This window comes from Pteropus medius, unplaced genomic scaffold, assembly GCF_902729225.1.
Source record: "Pteropus medius unplaced genomic scaffold, Ma_sr-lr_union100, whole genome shotgun sequence".
Lineage (NCBI taxonomy): Eukaryota > Metazoa > Chordata > Mammalia > Chiroptera > Pteropodidae > Pteropus > Pteropus medius.
The window spans coordinates 7,134,220-7,153,407 of NW_024356249.1; the positions used below are offsets into that span (position 1 = coordinate 7,134,220).

Consider the following 19,188-nt stretch of genomic DNA (forward strand, 5'->3'; position numbering starts at 1 on the left):
AAACATTTGATTTGAGCCAGTTTTGAGGGGAAGAGACAGGCTTGTTAATTAGATTTATTACTTATATCTCCAGAGAGCAGACAGAGGCACCAGGGATGAAATTTCTAGGTGGGCAGACTTCAGTTGCACATAAGAAAACCTTTGTAAAACTAGTCTAGCAGTCAAATTAATAAACTTCACTTGTCTTAATTGTTATTTTAAATGCTCGGGTAAAGGCTGTATGGGGATTTGCTAGGAAATATACTGGCTCTAGATAAACTATAGGCTAAGATGAGTTCAGCTCTTTTTATTTACGTATTTCATTAAAAAATAATGTCAACTAATAAAATCTTTTTTTTTTTTTTTAATAAGTTAGACCTTCTTTTGTCTTTTCAGACTAAAGCAGAGTAAAGAACTGGACCGAGAGAGGGCTTTCGCCAATGAGCAGTTAACCAGAGCTATTCTTCGGGAGAGGATATCAAGCGAGGAGGAACGCGCTAAGGCAAAGCACCTGGTGAGCGTTAAAGACGTGATAGAAATGTCTCGTCTACAAGGAAATCTCTGATGTTTGAGGGAAGCTAAGTACTCCTTGCCAGCTTTTAGTGTTGATAAAATTCATGTTCTCCTTGCTTGATTTTTTTGAATTTGCCTTTTACAAGTAGTTGGCAGTTTGCTGAGAAGAACCATGGAAGACTTTTTAAGGCAGGTAACTTCAGAATTATTTGAAATAAAGGTCAACACAGAGACACAGGTATATGCTTCTTACCTGAAGGGATATATGTGTGTGTGTGTGCGTGTGTGTGTGTGTGTGTGTGTCCCTTTTGATTTCTTTGTATTTGAAACCTCTGGGGTGAGCAGCCTAGCTTGTTTCTGTCCTGCTGGCTACTACCAGATGTTAGCCTGCGAAGACTCCAGCAAAGGTAAGGTTTGATCATTCATTTTCTGGGCTTTAGAAAGGGCAAACATAGAGCAAGGGCTTTGGAGAAACATCTTTTTTAAAGAAAGGAAATCTATACTTACTTTTAATTTTAAAGAAAAGATTACATAAATGTGTTTAGAAAGGATTATTAATAGAAATAAGATTTGCACCCATAAATCTGTCATTCTCACACAACCACAGTTATACCGTGTTTCCCTCTAGACAATTTTTACTCCTAGGTCTGTCACATATTTAAGAATTTGGATAATGCTGTATATAATGTTTAGCATCAGGAGCATTTTCTCATGTCCCTGAATGTTCTTCTGAAATAGTTTTTAATGGCTGAATAACATCTGTCTTCTGTGTGCAACGTAATTGATTAAATGATTTCCCATTGTTAGATAAATGTAGAACTACTCTGATGGAGCCGGAGGTCCTGCCCGCTCAGCTCCCATTCCAGCCTTCCTAGAAACCCGCACGGGCCTTCTCAGAACCTTCAGTGCTTGCTGCACTGTGGTTGGGAGGTCACTGGGGAGGTAGAATGTGATTGTATGATGGAGAACTGTGAATGCAAGACTGAGGGACAGGGTGTCCTTAGTTCAGCAGGCGATTGGGAATTGTTAAAAATTTTAAGAAAAGGGTCAGTTTCTGCTCTCTTCTGTCCTTTCTCTTGGTCCTTTCTTTGAGAGGCTAACCTATGACTAGTTACCAGTAGAGAAAATTAAAGGAAGTTCATGTGTAATCCATTTCTTCAGTGACTCATCCAAGATCCAGGCGGAATGGGTAGACAGAGAAGCCAGAGTAGAGGTGATGTATTAAGAAAGAAATGTCAAGGGACTGGCTGGTAGCCATCATGAGGGACACACATGTTGAGTGGAACGGAGGCCAAGAGATGCGGAAGGAAAGTCATTTGTCCTTAGTAGGAGATAATTTCAGGATTAAAAACCTGAAGTGTTGAGTAATCCAATTATTGATGATATCTGCTGTACTCCTAAGCTCGAGGGTCTTTTTGTTTTGTTTTGTTTTTTTGAGGAAAAAAAACTGAATGACATTCCACTGTCCGTACATACCACATTTTTGTTTATGCATTCATCTACAATACTGTTGGATTGCTTCCACTGTTTGGCTGGGGTGAATAGTGGCCAGTGTGTTGAAGAGTCATTTCCACTAATGTTACAGCCCCCCAGTTTGAAGGCCAGGGTCAGAGTGGAAAAGGTTAAGCGTCCCTTTGTTTAAGGAAGATATGGGAGCAAGCTTTTTAGTTCCTAGTGGGTAGCGGAATCCTTGGTTATCATTTTCTTCTGTGCTCCAGCTTGTGTCTCTTATCTTTGAAGTACTCTTTCCTCTACTTCCTTGTGCCTAAAGTTGCATGTAGTCTTGTTCTTTTAGTTCAGGGAGGCAGGCAAGATTGGGATTAAAAAAAAAAAACACACACTCATGAAACATACACACATGCATATGACAAAGCATAAACAAAGGAGAGTTTTCACAAAAATGTCGATATATGAATTTCTTATCTAATGGTAACTAAAATATGTAATGTAGTTTGGTTGGAATAGCTATCTTTAGCCCATTTATCTCTTTGTACCTAATAAATCTTGTCTATTGCCTGCGGCGTGTGTATGTATGTATGTGTGTGTATGTGTTTATAGCATGTTAAGCACAAGAAACTGGCATTGTATAGTCTGTTTTGTTAGATCTCTTCTTCTTTGATTCTGGGGTTGTAAGAATCAATAGATGGCAAATCAGCAGATTCTCAACTCTTGGATTTCAGCATCTATCGTATATCAATATTAACCAACTAAGCCCTCAGAGTACTTAGGGACTAAAACTAGAGTTTAACAGTATGATTACAGCTGATCCAGAGGGCCCCATCCTGGCCTGAATGTCCTCGGACACGTTGAGTGGCTGTACTTTATGGCTATAGCCGCATGGCCGCCTACAATTACGTAGGTACTTGATGACTCCCAACTTATTTACCGAATTACCCCCTCTATTGTTATTATTTATTATCATAGAAGAAATGCATATTCATTGGGTAGAGATCAGAAAATAAATACAAAAATATTAAGATCACTTAAATTTCACTATCCACAGATCATAACTGTTAACTTTTTGCCTTATTGTTTTTATATTCCTTTTCACATTCCACTAAGTCTATATAAAACATTTATATTAATACGAGTATATGCATATCCCCAAACATAGATAATAATATACATAGTTTTGTGTAACTCTTACAATAACCTTCGCCTTTAAAAAATTTAGACTATATGGTAAAGGTCTTTCTATACCAATAAATATATATATTTGTATGTTCACTTTTAATGGTTGAATGTATTTTATGGGATTTACTTATAATTATTAAAATAATACAGTGATATTATAGAAAAGTTAAAAAATATAAAAACCACCTCATATCCATAAGGATGGCTAATATCAAAAAGACAGACAATAACAAAGTGGGCAAGGACGTTGCGAGAATGTAAGATGGTATAGCAACCACGGAAAACAGTATGGCAGTTCCTCAGCACACTAAAAATAGAATTACCATATGATTCAGTAATCCCACTTCTGGGTATTTACCCAAAATAATTGAAAGCAGGGTCTCGAAGAGATATTTGTATCCTCATGTTCATAGCAGCATTATTCACCCTAGCCAGACAGTGGAAACAACCCAAGTAGATGAATGCATAAACCAAAACGCGGTATGTACAGACAGTGGAATGTTATTCAGCCTCACAAAGGAAGGAGATTCTGACACATCATGCAACATAAATGAACTTTGAGGACATTATGCTAACTGAAATAAACCAGTCACAAAAAGACAGATACTGTGTAACTCCACTAATATGAGATATTTAGAGTAGTCAGATTTGATAGACAGAAAGTGGAAGTTGGGTTGCCAGGGACTGGGGAGAGGGAAGAATGGAGAGCTTTTTGATAGCTATCGAGTGTCAGTTTTGCAGGATGAAAAGAATTTTGGAGACTGGCTGCACAATAATGTGAATGTGCTTTATCCTCCCGAACTGTACACTTCTAAATGGTTAAGAAGATAAATTTTATTTTATGTGTATTTCACCACAATTGAAAGTTAGAAAAAATTCACCAAGGAAATAAGCAATATTGAACATATAATTGATGTTTAGGGGTATGAAGTTCTTTCTGCCTTTTCCCCTATGTGGACAGTGTCCAGGTGTCCAGGTTCTGTGTCCCACCGCTTTGTAAAAAGTGTGGTACGGAATGTGATGTCAAACCTACTGTTGTCGTTAAGTCACTTGATCCCCACCTGGGGCAGTAGGCAACCTTGGAACCTTTGGTTCATGTGAGTCACCCCAAGAATGTTAGCATTTTCCGCTGTGAGCGCTGGGCCCCCATTGCTGCCTTTCTTACCCTAATATGTGGGTCTCCTTGAGTGATGGCCAAACATTGATTTGTTCCTCTTTATTTAGAACCCAAATGTTGTGGCCTGTAAGAAAGTAAAGGTTGGGTTTCACACATTTGATGGAATTGGAAAGCTGTCTTTCAGGAGAACTAGAGAAAAAAAATTGACGTGATGTTGGTACTGTGAAATAGAGCCAACTCCTCCCTCCCTCCGCATCTTCCACCCGCTAACGGTTGACATTTAGATTGCTGTCTCTTTAGATGTGAGTCCAGGCTTTTTCTTACAGTTGCAGCAGCCCGCTCTAGTAAAGCTCGCTGAAGGGCAGAGTCATGATGGCCCTGTCGTTGAAGTTTTAAAGTAGGATCAGATCAAAACTTTCCCCTTTGGAAGAACTGTTTTAGTTCGAGAAGCTGTAAGTCCCAGTCTAGATTCAAGAAGAGCCCACCAGTCCCTCATTCTACCCTTCAGTGACTGATACCAAGATTTTAATCAGCTATTTTAACCCACAGGTTTTGGAGAAGAGTTCATGGATAATTTTACCCACATGAAGTGTTAAATAAAATTCACATTAAGACTGTTCTTAGGAGCGGGAAAGTACCTCTGTAAAGAATGAGGACTAAATAGAAGGACAGCACCAGGAAACCAGGAAAGTTAATGAGACTTGACATTTTGTGTATCCTTCAAGATCTCGTACATAAGATCTAATATTTGCTGTGTCATTAGACTTTTTTTTTTTTAAATTAAAGAGCAGGGAGTTGTGGTTTTTTGACTTTACGATTATATTTGATTTATTTTTTAAATGTCAATTAAAATTTGATTGACTTTTCTTCTGTCATTAGGCTGTTTCAATGTTAGCCATTTCTTGTTATCACCACAGAATTATATAATATTTTTTAAAATCTAAAGTGGAAAAGAAACTTCATTTTGCTTACTTAAGGAAATATTTACGTGAATATTTTGGAGTTTATAAACCTAAACGTGAAATAGTTTTCTTTCCTGTTTGAACAGATGTTTCCATAAGTGCTTACTGTATGAAAAGCACTGTGCTAGATACTAAAGATATAGAAACGAAAAAGGCAAAATTCTTTCCCCAAGGAATTCACAGTATAATGTGGGAGACAGATATATTTAAAATAATGTTTAAAAGTGTTCAGTCTGTTACAGAGCCATGCTACTTAAATTTTTGTGAGAATTCTCACTTTTGTGAAAAGAAGGGACTTTCTTTTAACTCACTGCTATATCTTCATTTGTTCGTTCAACACACATACGAGTGTGCCTAATCTACGCCAGTGCCTAGCAGAGAGCAAACAGTCAATAAATACTTATCAACTGAATACATGAAGAATTGAATCTACTCAAGCTCAGGAAGTGGGAGGAGAGCAAAGGGGGAGGACTAGAAAAGGTTCCCCTGGAAAGTGGTGTCTGAGCTGAGCCCTGAAGTGTGTAGTGGAGGGAACTGCACGTATAGTCGAGGAGTGGGCTTGGTCCAGCCTCCACTGCTGCAGGCAAAAGCTTGGAAGCCTGGGAACAACGGGTCGCCACTAGGGGTTGCTGAGTGGGAAGTACAGTGCACAGAGTGTTGAGGGATGAGGCAAAAGAAGTTAGCCTGGCTGAGATCGTGAGTCCCAAAGGGGAGAAATGAAATGGTTAGACGGGCATTTTGATAGCTCACTCTAGTGAGGTGAAGGACAGAATAGAGGAAGACATGGATGGAAATGGAGATTATTAGGTGTTTCAGTCCCATTCTACCTTCTCCTCCATCACAAGAGGAGTTTGTGGGGAAGGTCATTCTTGCCCTGGGGTTTCTATTTTTTCTACTTATGTTATAAGTTTTAAATTTATAAAACCTCAGTGTTTAGAAAAAAAATAACACGAGAAATCGGATAGGTGAATGCATAAATCTAGTTTTTGCACATTTAAGTGACTGCTTCTCCAAAATGTCACTTTTCATCCCCAGTTGCCTTTTTGTCTGAAATGCACCAATGAAGCAATCAAGAAGAATTGATTAATTTTGTGCTGTGTCCTTTTCAGTTCTGTGTTTTGTTTGTGCTTCAAACTGTGACAGTTGAAATTTCATGGTAAAAGAGAAAAAGGTTTTGCATTTGGGGTATGGAGGAAAATGACTAAATCAAAGAAACTAGATAAGAATACCACTGCCGCCCCAATGTAAGTGAGGCCCTGCTCAAGGGCAAAAAGATACAGTTGGGGTTGTAATTTTGAAATGAACAGCATGGTTCATGCTCCGAAGTTCTGTGTAAAAGAACAGTGAGTGATCGGTTGGGGCTTTTAGTATCATTAAAATGAACAAGCTGAATGACGTGGCAGTGTAGCAGCAGTTATCCTAGGTTCTTCTATTTGGTATTTAAAGATACTTAAATTGTTTGTTTGTTTGTTTGTTTTTGCTATTTTTTGGGTGCAATTAGTACTTTGATTTTAACCTCTATTAATGCGATCTCTCTGGTTTAGATATGCCTTGTGCTGACTTTCTTGCTGTAGACACTCAGCCCCAGTCGTTTTGACATGCATGGAGTATTAATTTGCTTTCCGTGGCAAGAATGAAGTTAATGATTTTGAGTTTTGCTTTTGAAGACTATTGAAGTATAGAATTTCTACTTCATGTTTGAGGGCTCTAAGCCACTTAGGTATAAGATATTTTCCTCAGTGTTGCTGGTGAGAACAGAACCTGGGATCCATCTGCAGGTCCCATTCTTTCTAACTCTTGCCAAGTTTCTCTTTTACCAGGAAATTTAAAGGGCAGCGTCCTTCAAGACAAGTGGGAGCAAAAGCGTACAGCATCACTGTGCCTTCTGTGTGTGTGGATTCAGCAGACCACTAGAGTTCCTAGCACAAAGCATTCATATGCCATCTTCTTCCTTTATGTTCTTTGCTTTTACATGTGGTCCATCTTTCCTGTGTCTTAAAGCAGCGTAATTATTGCCGGCTGGAATGCGTACAGCCCTACAAAGAGATTGTTGATCAAAGATTGTTAATCGCAGAGTGCCAGGGCTGCTTCAGGTCTGCTTGCTACTGCAGTAGAAAACGAGCAACATGTTTTATCTCACTTTGCAAGCCCAGCCTTCATGTTAACAGCCCCGAGAAAGAATAGGACTGTTATTACAGATTTCAGTATTGCTTGCATACTGAAAACTTAACCAGATGGATATGTTTCTCAGATGTACATATCAAATCCCTTTCTCATCCAGCTCTGCAGAATTACCTAGGCACTTAATACTACCAACTAGCCTTAGAGAAGCATGATATCATGCTGAGCAGATGCTGAGGGGCCTGAGGAAAGAATGGCTGAATGATCTTCTCATAGTGGAGATTAAATCTCACTCTCAAGGTTGGCAGGTTTGTCCAGTGAACACGACGTAGAGATGACTGCAATTCGCTCATATAGCTTGTTCCCAAGGGACTACCTTATCTAGACTCTACGGACTTGTTGATAAAGTAGTTAGAGAAGAAAATAGCATAGTTGAGTATAACGCTTGTTGGTGTTTGTGCTAACAACTAGTTGTATTTAAACTCAACTATTAGGAGCATCTCTGCATAGGATGTGCTCTCATGTTTTCATTCTAAATGTACTTTGAAAATTGCATCCAGTTGCTGGAAAACTGGTTGGCTCAGGGCAACTCTTGTTGAGCAGTGTCCTATGTGGTAGTCCTGCCATAAAGAGCATATCGACATCCCATCACTTGGGTCATTATGGTTGTCAAGGTGAGGTATGGAGAGGACTGAGTAAAAATCTATAGGTAACTAAGGTGCAAAAAGCTGGTTATAATTCTATCTCTTTATAATGACCTGGCATTTATTGTTAACTTATTTGCTTCACTGCCTGGTCTAAAATGAACTGTCATTAGAGCCTTGGAATTTTATTGAACTGACATCATAATCTCATTTCCTCCTGAAGATTCAGGCTAAGAAATATGTCCCTCAGTGTTTGCTTTAATCTGTAACAAATTAAAAGTTTAACATAAGCATAGTGAAGTCTGTCAATCCTTACAAATAAGAGTTTTGCACATTATGTTTTGAATGAGACTGTAAGACAAATGTGGTTCTTTGCGTTTAGCATCAATCTTTCCATTTTGTCTTCAATGGCAAGTCTCACACTGTCAGTTCTGATACAGCCTTGGAGAATTGCTTTCAGCCCATAGTGTGCAGATCTGTGGTTTGGTGAATGTAGTCGTAAACAGTAATGTTGACTCTGTGACATACCATGTGCAATGAGATCCGCTTCGTTTTCGTTTATTGGACCTTAAATTGTTCACAATATTGACCATTCTTGAACAGCTTTCTATTTATTTATTTTGTGTATCTGTTTTTATTGCTTAGATATGATTCCTAAATGGAACTGAGTTAGGCTGTTTCTGTGTTTTTCGATGCTTTGAGCTGTGCCCTGCTTTTAGAGGTGGGAGAATTTATTTTTATGGACCCTGGGTTATTCCTTTAACCATAAAGACATTCACCATTTTGTTCCGGTGTGACTCTCTCTACTTTTTTCTTTACTAACTATATTTTAAGGATGACTTCTTCTGAAAATACCGAGGGGCAGAATTACCAAATGAAGTAAGGCCTTCATTCTCTAGAGAGCAAGAATCTGTTTACAAACCTGCAGTATTTATTACATACCTCATTTAGCCCATTCATCATTTTAATAGAAAAATGAGTTATTTTAGATGATTCTGAAATAATTCGAGGTAAGCTACAGAGCCCCAGGCAGAATATGATTTACTCAGACAGCACCAAGCTATTTTCAAAAAAATATAATGGAATGATCAGCACCAATAATTTATGATTACTTGTGATAAACTTATCAGATGTCTTCATTGTCGCAGAAATTTGTTGATTAGATTAGTTTAGAGGAGTTTTCGAGCTAACTTCTCCCCATTCTTCCATATTTTGTGACAAATAGAGTCCCATACTTACCTCTGTGTCTAAATATCCTCTGCCTGTTTACAACACTGACTGTAAACTTAATTCCAGATTTGTGTTTAATATTCTCTTGATAAGAGAGAACACCAACCAGTGTCACAGGGCCAGTTTCAGTGGAGATTATAAACCTGCTTAGATACATTTTCTGCTTAGACATTAGACAGTAATTCTTTCAAGTTTCCTTAGACTCTCTGATTTTCAGGAACAGAGTTATCTTGATTGCCTGGAACCTTAGCTCTGAACCCAAAAGGAAATGCAAAGTGTTTTTCGGGTAGCACAATAATGCTCATGAGCTTTATTGATGACCAGCATCACAACAGAAATAATTGCTATTTGGTTTTAGTACTTTTCACTTAACCAAAAGCTTTCAGTTCCATTATCTGGTGTTAATAAATACTTACCATGGGTAGGGCATCAAGCATTCTTGTTAGAGATGATAAAACATACGTTCAGAGAGACTGCATCCTGAAGTTTGCCCAGGGAGAGGGCAACGAATTAGATCCCCTCTGTCTAGGTAATCTTATTTGGGCCATGATTTGGCAAATTTAGCCGTTATATTTTTAACCTATAGTGGATTGGACCCACTCTATTAGAAAGGGTGAGGGGATTTTTAGAGACAGGTATAGGGACAAATTACTGTAGACAAATAAAAAAAGGCACTAAAAACCCATGTGTATGATGAGCACACTCATGAAGTAAAAAGTAAAAAACATGATATCGTGAAGGGCCTACTCAGCATAGAGGCAGACAGGCCAAGCCTTGTGTATTATTGCTTAGTGAAATAATGAATTCATAATCATAAGACTACCAGGGATTAAGAATAATCTGTTTAAAAACAAGAAATATACTAATACATTTTAGAGTTAAAGCTTCCATCTAAATCATTTTGAATTGAAAAAGTTCTGGCATTTCAATCTGTAAATTCATATTCCAAAAAAATTCTCACCTGTGACTTGCAGATGATACCAATTAAATGAAATGTTATCGTATACTTTTATAAAGTCATTTTTGAGTGTACTTATTAAAAAATGTTTGCTATGACCTGTTATATTTTGGGAGAGGTGGTTAATGTAGATACAAAAAGACCTAGTTCATAGCAATTATCTATTTCCTTGCCCTTAGAAGAGCATCAGTTTATAAAGGAAGAAATTTCCCTTTTTCCTTTTAGTTTTTCATTGTACAATGTAAACTCTTTATTTTCAGAAGTAAAAGATAATTTGATTATTTTTGTACTTCGCATAATAAAGATGCATTAATCTGGCAGGACGCTTGTTGAAGAGACTAGAGTTAGGCTTCTGGCAATAGATTATTTTTAAGCATAAATGTAATAAATGTTAGCAGTGTCCATTTTACTCATGCAGTAGATTCAATCAATTTTGTGTTTTCACTGAATTTTGAGAGAAATTTAATGTGAAGATATTCCACAGGTTTTTCTTACAAAGTCAAGCTCTGAATCGAATTTTAAAAACTGTTATTGATCATTTTGGAGATTTGTTAAGTTAAAAAAAATGAAATAAATTTGGGACATAGTTATATAACTGTTAATGTAGTTTAGTAACTCCAAGAATAATTCTGTTGACAGCAGGTTAATTAATGTAATAAAAAATTTAGTTTATTTTCTAAAGAAAAGTTCTTTCTCCAAAGCTCTGATAGAATGATGGGGAAGAGCTAGTAACTAATATTTACTTTAATGCTACTATTACAAGTTTAAAAGCAGAGTATAAACATTGCTAGACATTGCATGTGTGTGTATGTGTGTATAATTTATTTGTGTTGCGTTCAGTAAAGGCAATTTTTAGCAGCTGTAAGAAGTAGAATTTTAAAATTAATTTAAGTTTTTTACTTTTAAGTAATTTTTAGCTTACAGAAAAGTCGTAAGAGCAAAGAAGTTGGCTCAGATTTATCTATTTTTAAGCATTTACTGCACGTGCTTATCATTCTATCTCTTCATATGTGCACGCACGCGCGCGCGCACACACACTCAGATTTTGGGACCCATTTGAGCATGGGTTGCAGATATGCCAATTTGCACCCTAATACTTCTACTGCTTAAAAATTAGTATGTTTCATGCATAACCAAGTACAGCCGTCAAAATCAAATTTAGCATTGATGCAACATTTTAATTTTTAATCCAGATTCCAATCATGTTCTTTATAGCAATTTCTCCTTCTAGGGAAGGATACATTCTAGGGTATATATTGGATTTAGTTGTCATGTCTCAAAACATTTTAAACATGATTTGCAAACAATAGGTCAAGGTGAATATTGTGCAACCTGCAATTTATGAATTATTGCTGTTATTGCTTGCTTTAGAAAGACAAAAGTAGAACGGAAAAAAAAGAGATGAAGTTTCAGGCATCTAGATTAATTTTCTGTATTGTGGATGAGGAAACATTTGTTTTGGATATTTTCTTGTCATGAACCCAAACCAAAACAATGTAAATGTTTTCATCAGAATCTGAGTAGATCTTATATCTCTGAAATGTAGCGGACACTCTATTTGTATCATTAAAAACTGTTAGTAAACTCTTTTCTTATTTTTCCGCAGAGTTTTTTGAACAATAATTTTATCTGAAATAGCCTTTTCTCTGCTAACCCCTTCCCCCCACCACCCCAACCCTCAGGTACTGCTCCATGTAATTTTAGGAAAATTGCTGTTTTTCTTTATGCCCTTTGTTTCTGTCTGTTTAAAATGAGGACAAGGTCATCGAATGTACTTTTCTTTCAAGTCTGTTACCTTGATGAATAAATATATAAATACAGGAGTTTTAGAGAATGCAAAGTTCTATATACTTATAAATCGACTTTTCATGAAGTAATTTTGTTTTATGAATAGGTTACCAATTCCAGGAGTCGCATTTATTTTAATTTTCTTTAGTTATTAAAAAAGTCTATTAAAAAAAGAAAAATAAAGTTGAAAGCCTCTATTTCCTTGGTTAAATTGAATTTTTGTTGCTGAAAACTTACTCTGGTTAGTAGAAGTGGTTTAATCATAGGCACAGGTATAAAAGTAGTCATCCTATGGAAAGAGTGAGAACGAGAGGGGTCTTTTTCTTGAACGTAAGGGGAAGGGATATTTTTTGCTAATATGTGTTGGCTTAGGATGAAAACTCAGATATTTGTTAGCACAATAAACCTAAATTGATAGCATTTAAAATACTTGTACAATCAAATTAAGCAACACAGAAATTGGTCTAGTTTGTACCTTTACAGAATGACTATTAAATGCCCGAAATTCCTGTATTATAGTGAATTAAACCATTTTACTACCTCCAACAAAGATTCCAAACAAAGATTCATCTTTTTAAACGCTTTATTTTCCACTTATTTTCAATTTATTTCTTCGATTCATTAAAAATCATTTCTTAATTTTTTAAATCTGACCGTTGTATCTCTATCTTACCCATTCGGGCCATAATTTTTTTAATTCTGTGCTCACACTCCCCCCCCTCCCCATGCCCATGTGTGTTAAACTTGCAGTATTTGGACTGGATTCTTTCGAATGTTCCCATCATTTCTTGCCATGCACGGGTAACAGAATGTATCCAGTGCTTCAAAGTTGTTTAACTCCTTGAGGATCTCAGTATATTATAAATGAGCTGAGTTCCGACCCTGAAGTCATCAAAAAGAACAAGTTCTAAATAACATCTTTCTTTAGACTATGGCATATTTTAACCATGTATCTCCATTTTGTAGATCATCCTTTCCAAGATATATCTATGACTATACATATGCTTTGCATGTATATTATAATAGTGCTTTCCCCACCCTCTCTTCTTTTTTCTTCGTGTGTGTGTGTGTGTGTGTGTGTGTGTGCGCGTGCATGTGTGCATGTGTGCATGCATGCGTGCGCATGCCTTGAGAACATGTACACCGGGCTGATCGAGTGACACAACAAAAGCAGACTCTTGAAGTCATCAGGTTTTGTCCTTGTAAATGACATGGTACAAATACATGCGATGGATTAAAATATGTTCACCTGACAGAAATCTTTTACTTGACGTGAAACAGCCTCCCGTCAGTTCCGGTTGCAAGAAAGGTGGCAGCTGTGTGGAAGAGTGACTTGCGGGACTAAAGTTTCTCAAGCTCTAGTCTGCAGATACATTCGTTGCTTAATTCTTAGCTTTGAGTTGGTTGTAATCTTGTCTTGGCATGCTCTGTTTCCAGAAGATGTCAGTTTTCATGTTTCTTTGGCTGTTTCTCAAGATTTATGAAGTGAGGAAGGGGGCTAGCTTTTTGTTTGGCAAGTAGTAAAGCCTGTTTGTGTTCCCTAATCAATAATTGTAAAATAACTAGAAATTGATCCATGCCAGCTGTAAATCTATCCATGCATTTCTATTAATGTCTGTCATTCCCGAGAAACTGTATAAAAGACATTTCTGCTCCCATATCACTGACGAGAGGACCCAAGCAAGTAGCAGGCAACTGTGTGTTCAGGGAATGTTCTTATGGTGTGTACAGCTTGATTCAGTGCTTTGGGAGCCATTTCTCCAGATCTGTAGTATGTACATTGCAGGAGGTTGAAAAGGTTTCTAGAATGTGAGCATAACCTAGTTTGGGGGTTTTGAACTTGTCTTGCATACGGGTGGGATAATGATGTGCTTCGCTGCTGCTGCCACGTTATGCCTCCCCCAAAATACGCTTTTCGGGGATTTGGTGTGACCTTGCCTTCGTCTCACTTTGGCTGGAGATTCTTGTTTCCCCCTCTCTCAAGATAGAATTAAGGGGGCCAAGTGCTGGTTGTTCGACTAGAAAGACCAGCACTGATACGCACACCTGTTGCCTGGGCAGAAAGGGTGCTAGTTGATATTCGGGGAAGAGAAGCACACCTTCTCCTCCTCTCCCATTTACAACGATGAGATTGCCACCTTGTCACTGGAGATCTTGTAAGGCTCAAAGGCTCTGACTGGACGGGACACTTTCATTTTGGGAGGTCTCTTCTGTGCTTCTGGACTTCAGTGAGATGTCTCCTTTTCAGTAGTTTAGAAATAAGGGAGAAATAGTTGTCTTAGGATAAATTCAAAACATACTCTGCGTGCCTTCAGAGTAAGACTTGCCTGTCACTGGTGGAATATGTTAACATAGTTAAAGAAAGAATGTGTCAATCTTTTTCAGTCTTTAAAGTTTTAAAAAGATTATTAATATCATGGGACATGTTTATAAATGATGTTTAATAGAATAAAAGTCAGCATGCTCTTTAACAATCTGTGTATCTGAACAGACAGAAAGCTTGATATAGGATCTTTTTTCTTATATTTTTAAAACACTTCTGTGTTTACCTGATTCTCTGAATTGAGTATTAATTTATCATATAGTAAAAAAAAAAAGTAGATACCTTCACCCATTAATTGTTGTTTTTAAAAGAGTTGTATATAAAAGGAAAGAAAAGATTCAAAAGGACAAGCCATGCTGTGTCATTCCCGCCCTGGGTCTGGTCTGACAGTTATCAGGTCCTAGTGGGTGCCTGCCTCGGCGGAGACGCTTATAGCAGATTCTCAGAGCCTCCTGCCAGCACACTTTTCGGTCATAAAGCTTATCCAATAACTTCGATTTCTACATAGATGGCCTACAGAAAGAGCATGTCTTAGCTGGAGGTCCCTTAGGCCTGTTCTCCTTAGCATATGTAACTCTTATTTTAAAGTGATAATTTGACCTTTTTAGTTGATTCGTAAATCTCTCCAAACTTCTGAGGCTGTTGACAAATGAGGCTTCTTCTAAATGTGCAGTACTAATTTCACCCAAGTAAGTAATTCCTTACCGGGGGCCATTTTGACAGGCGGCCTGATGCTGTTCCTCAGTAACAACCCTGTGCCATGTGCCAAGTAGATCTCTCTTCTTCAGACCTTGGTGGAAGAAAGAGAATCAAGAAGGGTGTGCTGTGGAGGCCACGCCCCAGGATGCGAGAGCCCCGCCAACTCCGAGTGCTGCAGCCCACTTCACTTTTGCCCAGAACCTGCTGTTTGGGGCTTGGTCACCCTTGCTGTAGAAGGAGGCAAAATCTACTTGCATAATCACCGTACTTCCTGTTAGAACTTGAGGACACTCAGAAATCACCCTACCTAACCTCCTCCTCCTCCTCCTCCTCTTTGAAGAGGCCCAGGGCCCTTAGGGATGAAGCGGAAGAGCGAGAATTAGCACCTCAATCTTCTAGCTTCCCATCTGGGATATTTTTCATCTTCTTATAAGGGCGATTTTCAGATAGGCTCCAAGGATTGCAGGCCAGAGAACAAGAAGGCCAGAGCTCTTTCTACAGGGTAAGGCCGGTTTGGGATTAGAAGCCCCACTGAGGATTGGGCGGCCCCCCTTCTGTCTAAGCCAGACACACAGAAGGCATTTGGGATAAATAGCTTTTCTATGTGGATGTATGTTTATCTTTTGTAATACACCTCCTCTGTGTGTCCTTTATATGTTATAGTCTTCTCAGTGGCCTTTTCTACCATTTGCCTACCTCCTCATATAAGAGACTTAAGTAGCTGGGCAAAGATTAGTGTTATAACTTCCTAGACAGTGAAACTTATGCTGTGTGTCATAATCTCTCTTAAACAATGGGGAAAAGGCTCATACTATTTGCCAGTTGTCTTCAAGGCCACTATTATAACAGTGAAGATAGTGGGTGATTGTCTCTGGCTTCTTTTTCTTCTTACTTTGAAAGAAAGAGGCAGAAATATGGTCATCGAATAATGATCATTGATAGATTTCGATGGCATTTGATTGTACTAACGTGGAATTATAATACAGCTCTTATAATTTAAAACATAACTTGTCTATCATAACCAATCCCTATTAATTTAGCAAGTGCACTTTTCTTGCGTTTTCTTCATATGTATATTTATGTGTGTTTATGCGTGTGTGAATATATTTCATTTGCATTTCTAGTCATTCAAGAATTATTTATTGGGAGCCTACTATAATGTTACGCGCTGTGGTCTACATGCTGGGAATACATTAGAACAACAAGAAAAATTCCTGTCCTAATCGAGTTTATATTTATAAAAGTGTGCTGGCATGAGGCTATGATAGCCTGCTATGAGCAAGTTGGAAGAAGTGCTATATATCTTGCTTAAGCCTGATGCCTGAAATAGTTATAGATTAGGGATAAAGAGGAGTTAACCCAAATGGAATAAAAACAGTTAACTCATATTTATTGCTGTAATCGCTTCATCTGTGTGTGTGTGTGTGTGTGTGTGTGTGTGTGTGTGTGTGTGTGTGTGTCTGCTACCTTACACCTATAGAGTGCTTTATGATTATTCAGGGCATTTCTGCTTTTATATTTTGAGTTTGAACAGTTTTGATAATTGGGTCAGATGACAATGTCTTTGAAATCATTCTTTAAAACTGCCCAACATCATACAAATAAATATATGGGGTTAATATTAGGTAAATCTGTATTAGGTTCTCAAGAAACAGAACTAATAGGGAGAGAGAGAGGGAGAGAAAGAAAGAGTAAGAGGGAGGGATTTTTCAGGAATTGGCTCATGGGATTGTGGGGTCTGGCAAGTCAGATATCTTCAGGGCAGGGTGGCAGACTGGAGGAGACCTAGAGAAGAGTTGATGTGACAGTCTGCTGGCAGAAATCCTTCCTTCTTGGGCCTCCCAGTCTTCTCTTTGAGGACTGCTGCTGCCCTTGTGGCTTTTCTGGGCAGGACTTTGTGGAACGTTGGGAGCTGTACCCTGTGAGCACTTGGATCTGCAGCTGTGTGCTCCTCTTATCTCTGACCATGGTAGAGTCTCTTTTTTGTTGAGATGCCAAAGGTGACACAGGTGAGGACTAAAGTGGTACCATGTCAGCATTGTTATTTGCTTTCTCACCCATTTCTCAATGGTATGTCTCTGGACGGTTGCCTTATAGTAACCTCTGATCCTGTCTCTGCAGAGATATAGATTCTACTGGCTTTCGTCATCTCCTATGTGTTCTAAATTATAGGGCCCCCAAAAGGCCACGATCTTCGTCTTGAAACAGCAGAGCTGTGTAATAAGATATAGGTGACATAATGTTGTATGCCCCAATTTATTCCGCTGAATAGCAAGATGTAATCGTTAACCCTTAGGTTTGGTATACCTCCTTTTGAAAGCCAGGCACTGTGAGCTGGGGCGTGGGGGGCTAAAACAAGATCTAGCATGCCCTGCCTTCAGCTTACAGCCATACAGGATTACTCATAAAATACAATAGTTAGGCTGATAAGTCCTTCAGGAGCGGATAGCAGCTGCTTTTACCCTCCTCGTGCTGGTCTCTGTGCCTGGAATGTTCTCCTCTGCTTTCCCACGTACCTGTCAGCCTCTTCATTTAAATTTTTCCTTTATTTCAAGGCACAGAATAAAAATCTCCTTTATAAAGCCTTCCTGATTTCCTCATTCCGAAATGATCACAACCTTTCCATATTTCTAAAAACCTTTGTTCATAACTTGTTTATAACTAGGGCGATACTATAATTTATCACCCGAACATAAAAGGGAAAGTAAAAGGAGGCACAATTAATTACATCAAGACAATACAGGTAAACTGGGGCGTTCCAGGGAAACCAGGACATATGGTCGCCCTAGTTATGACCTTTACCCCCTGTGTGAGCAAAGTATTTTCTGGCCAAGTGTGTGTTCATCTCTATTTTTAGAATGTAAATTCTATTGTAGGGGCGGGAGAGGCAGAAAATGACCATGCCGTTTATGCTTGCCTTCCCACCCAGGGATTTACACTCACTAGGAGCTAAATGATGCTCATCAGATGGACTTCATGCTGTCCACAATAGGTTTCAGAAGTTGAGCAGGCCTGCTGGAACCTCCAGAAGAGCTGTCAGAAGAAAATCTGTCTGAATAGGCAAAGTTGGGGCCAGGGACACTCAGCTGTGAAGGGGACTTGACTCCTTGGAGTTGTCCAGTCTCCCAGCTCTTGGAGTCGTGGCAGTTTGAGCTCATACTGGGCTGCCATGGTCGACCAAATGACAGGTCTCTTCTGTTAGGCGGAGCCTGACCATGGATGATGTTCCTGGGTACATTTACCTAAGTGCACATAGGGACCCTATCTGGGGGTGAGGGGTGCAGCCTTCCCTGAGGGAGGCAGGTGGCAAGTCCCTGTCCCTATAGGCTGTGGTTGGTCGGTATCTTCAGAGTCTTCATTAAACTTTAACACCTCCTGGCTAAAGAAGTTGAACAGAGGACTCTGTAAGGTTCTTTTATAGACTAAGTGTCACTGACAGATTTTCTTGATGAAGACTCGAGATGATTTTAGTTCATGGGCTTTTACATTTGAATGAAGCACTTGCCATTTAAATAGTCTTTTTCACTGTCCAGAGTAGGCAGCTATTCATATAATTAAGTGCGGTATTGAATATAATGTTGAGTTTATTACATGGTTCTAACATAAGTAAATAATGGATACATTATAGAGGGGTATAAGAGACCTCTTTAGAACATGTCAGGGTCTTTCTAAAGGTGTAGTATTTTACTGCCACCTCCCATGTTGTCATTATTATTCAGTGCCTCGGGGCCAACTCCCACCAAAAAGTGCTTCAGGAGCAGATAGCAGATGTGGTTACTTGGAATGTTTTTGTGGGTAATGAGCATTTGCTTTTACTACAGTCTATAACTTGGACTTCAGTGGCAAATTGTTAGTACAAACTTTTGAGCCTAGGGTATTATAACACTTTTTGTCAGACACCTATGCTCAGCAAAGTCTATATGGCACGATTTTATTGTATTTTCTGTGGAAGTGAACTTCCCGTCTATCCATTTAGGGCTGTCTCGAGCCCTTTCCTTTCTGTAGTTTAAAATCCCCGAGGCTTGCTGTTACCTTCTTGGACAGGATTGTTTATTGTTTAAATCTTCGCTGTACTTCCCGTTCTTCTCCTGCTCTTTGTAAAATCTGTAGCTGACTTTTAAAGCTGTGGACTTGGCACCAAGCTCTTTTTCTCCATCAACTGTATGTGCGGGTGCAAAAGGAAGATCTGCGACTCCAGGCTGGAGGTTCCCACCCTGGAG

At 38.6% G+C, this 19,188-nt stretch overlaps 1 protein-coding gene across 3 annotated transcripts in view; it reads left to right on the top strand.

The window, feature by feature from the left end:
* Positions 1-19,188, top strand: part of CHCHD3 (coiled-coil-helix-coiled-coil-helix domain containing 3) — a 254,511-nt gene that overhangs the window by 94,551 nt on the left and 140,772 nt on the right. For all 3 annotated transcript variants that reach the window (XM_039860894.1, XM_039860893.1, XM_039860891.1), the window contains exon 4: positions 376-493. In XM_039860894.1, coding sequence (XP_039716828.1) covers positions 376-493 — 118 coding nt within the window. The remainder of the gene's footprint in view (positions 1-375; positions 494-19,188) is intronic.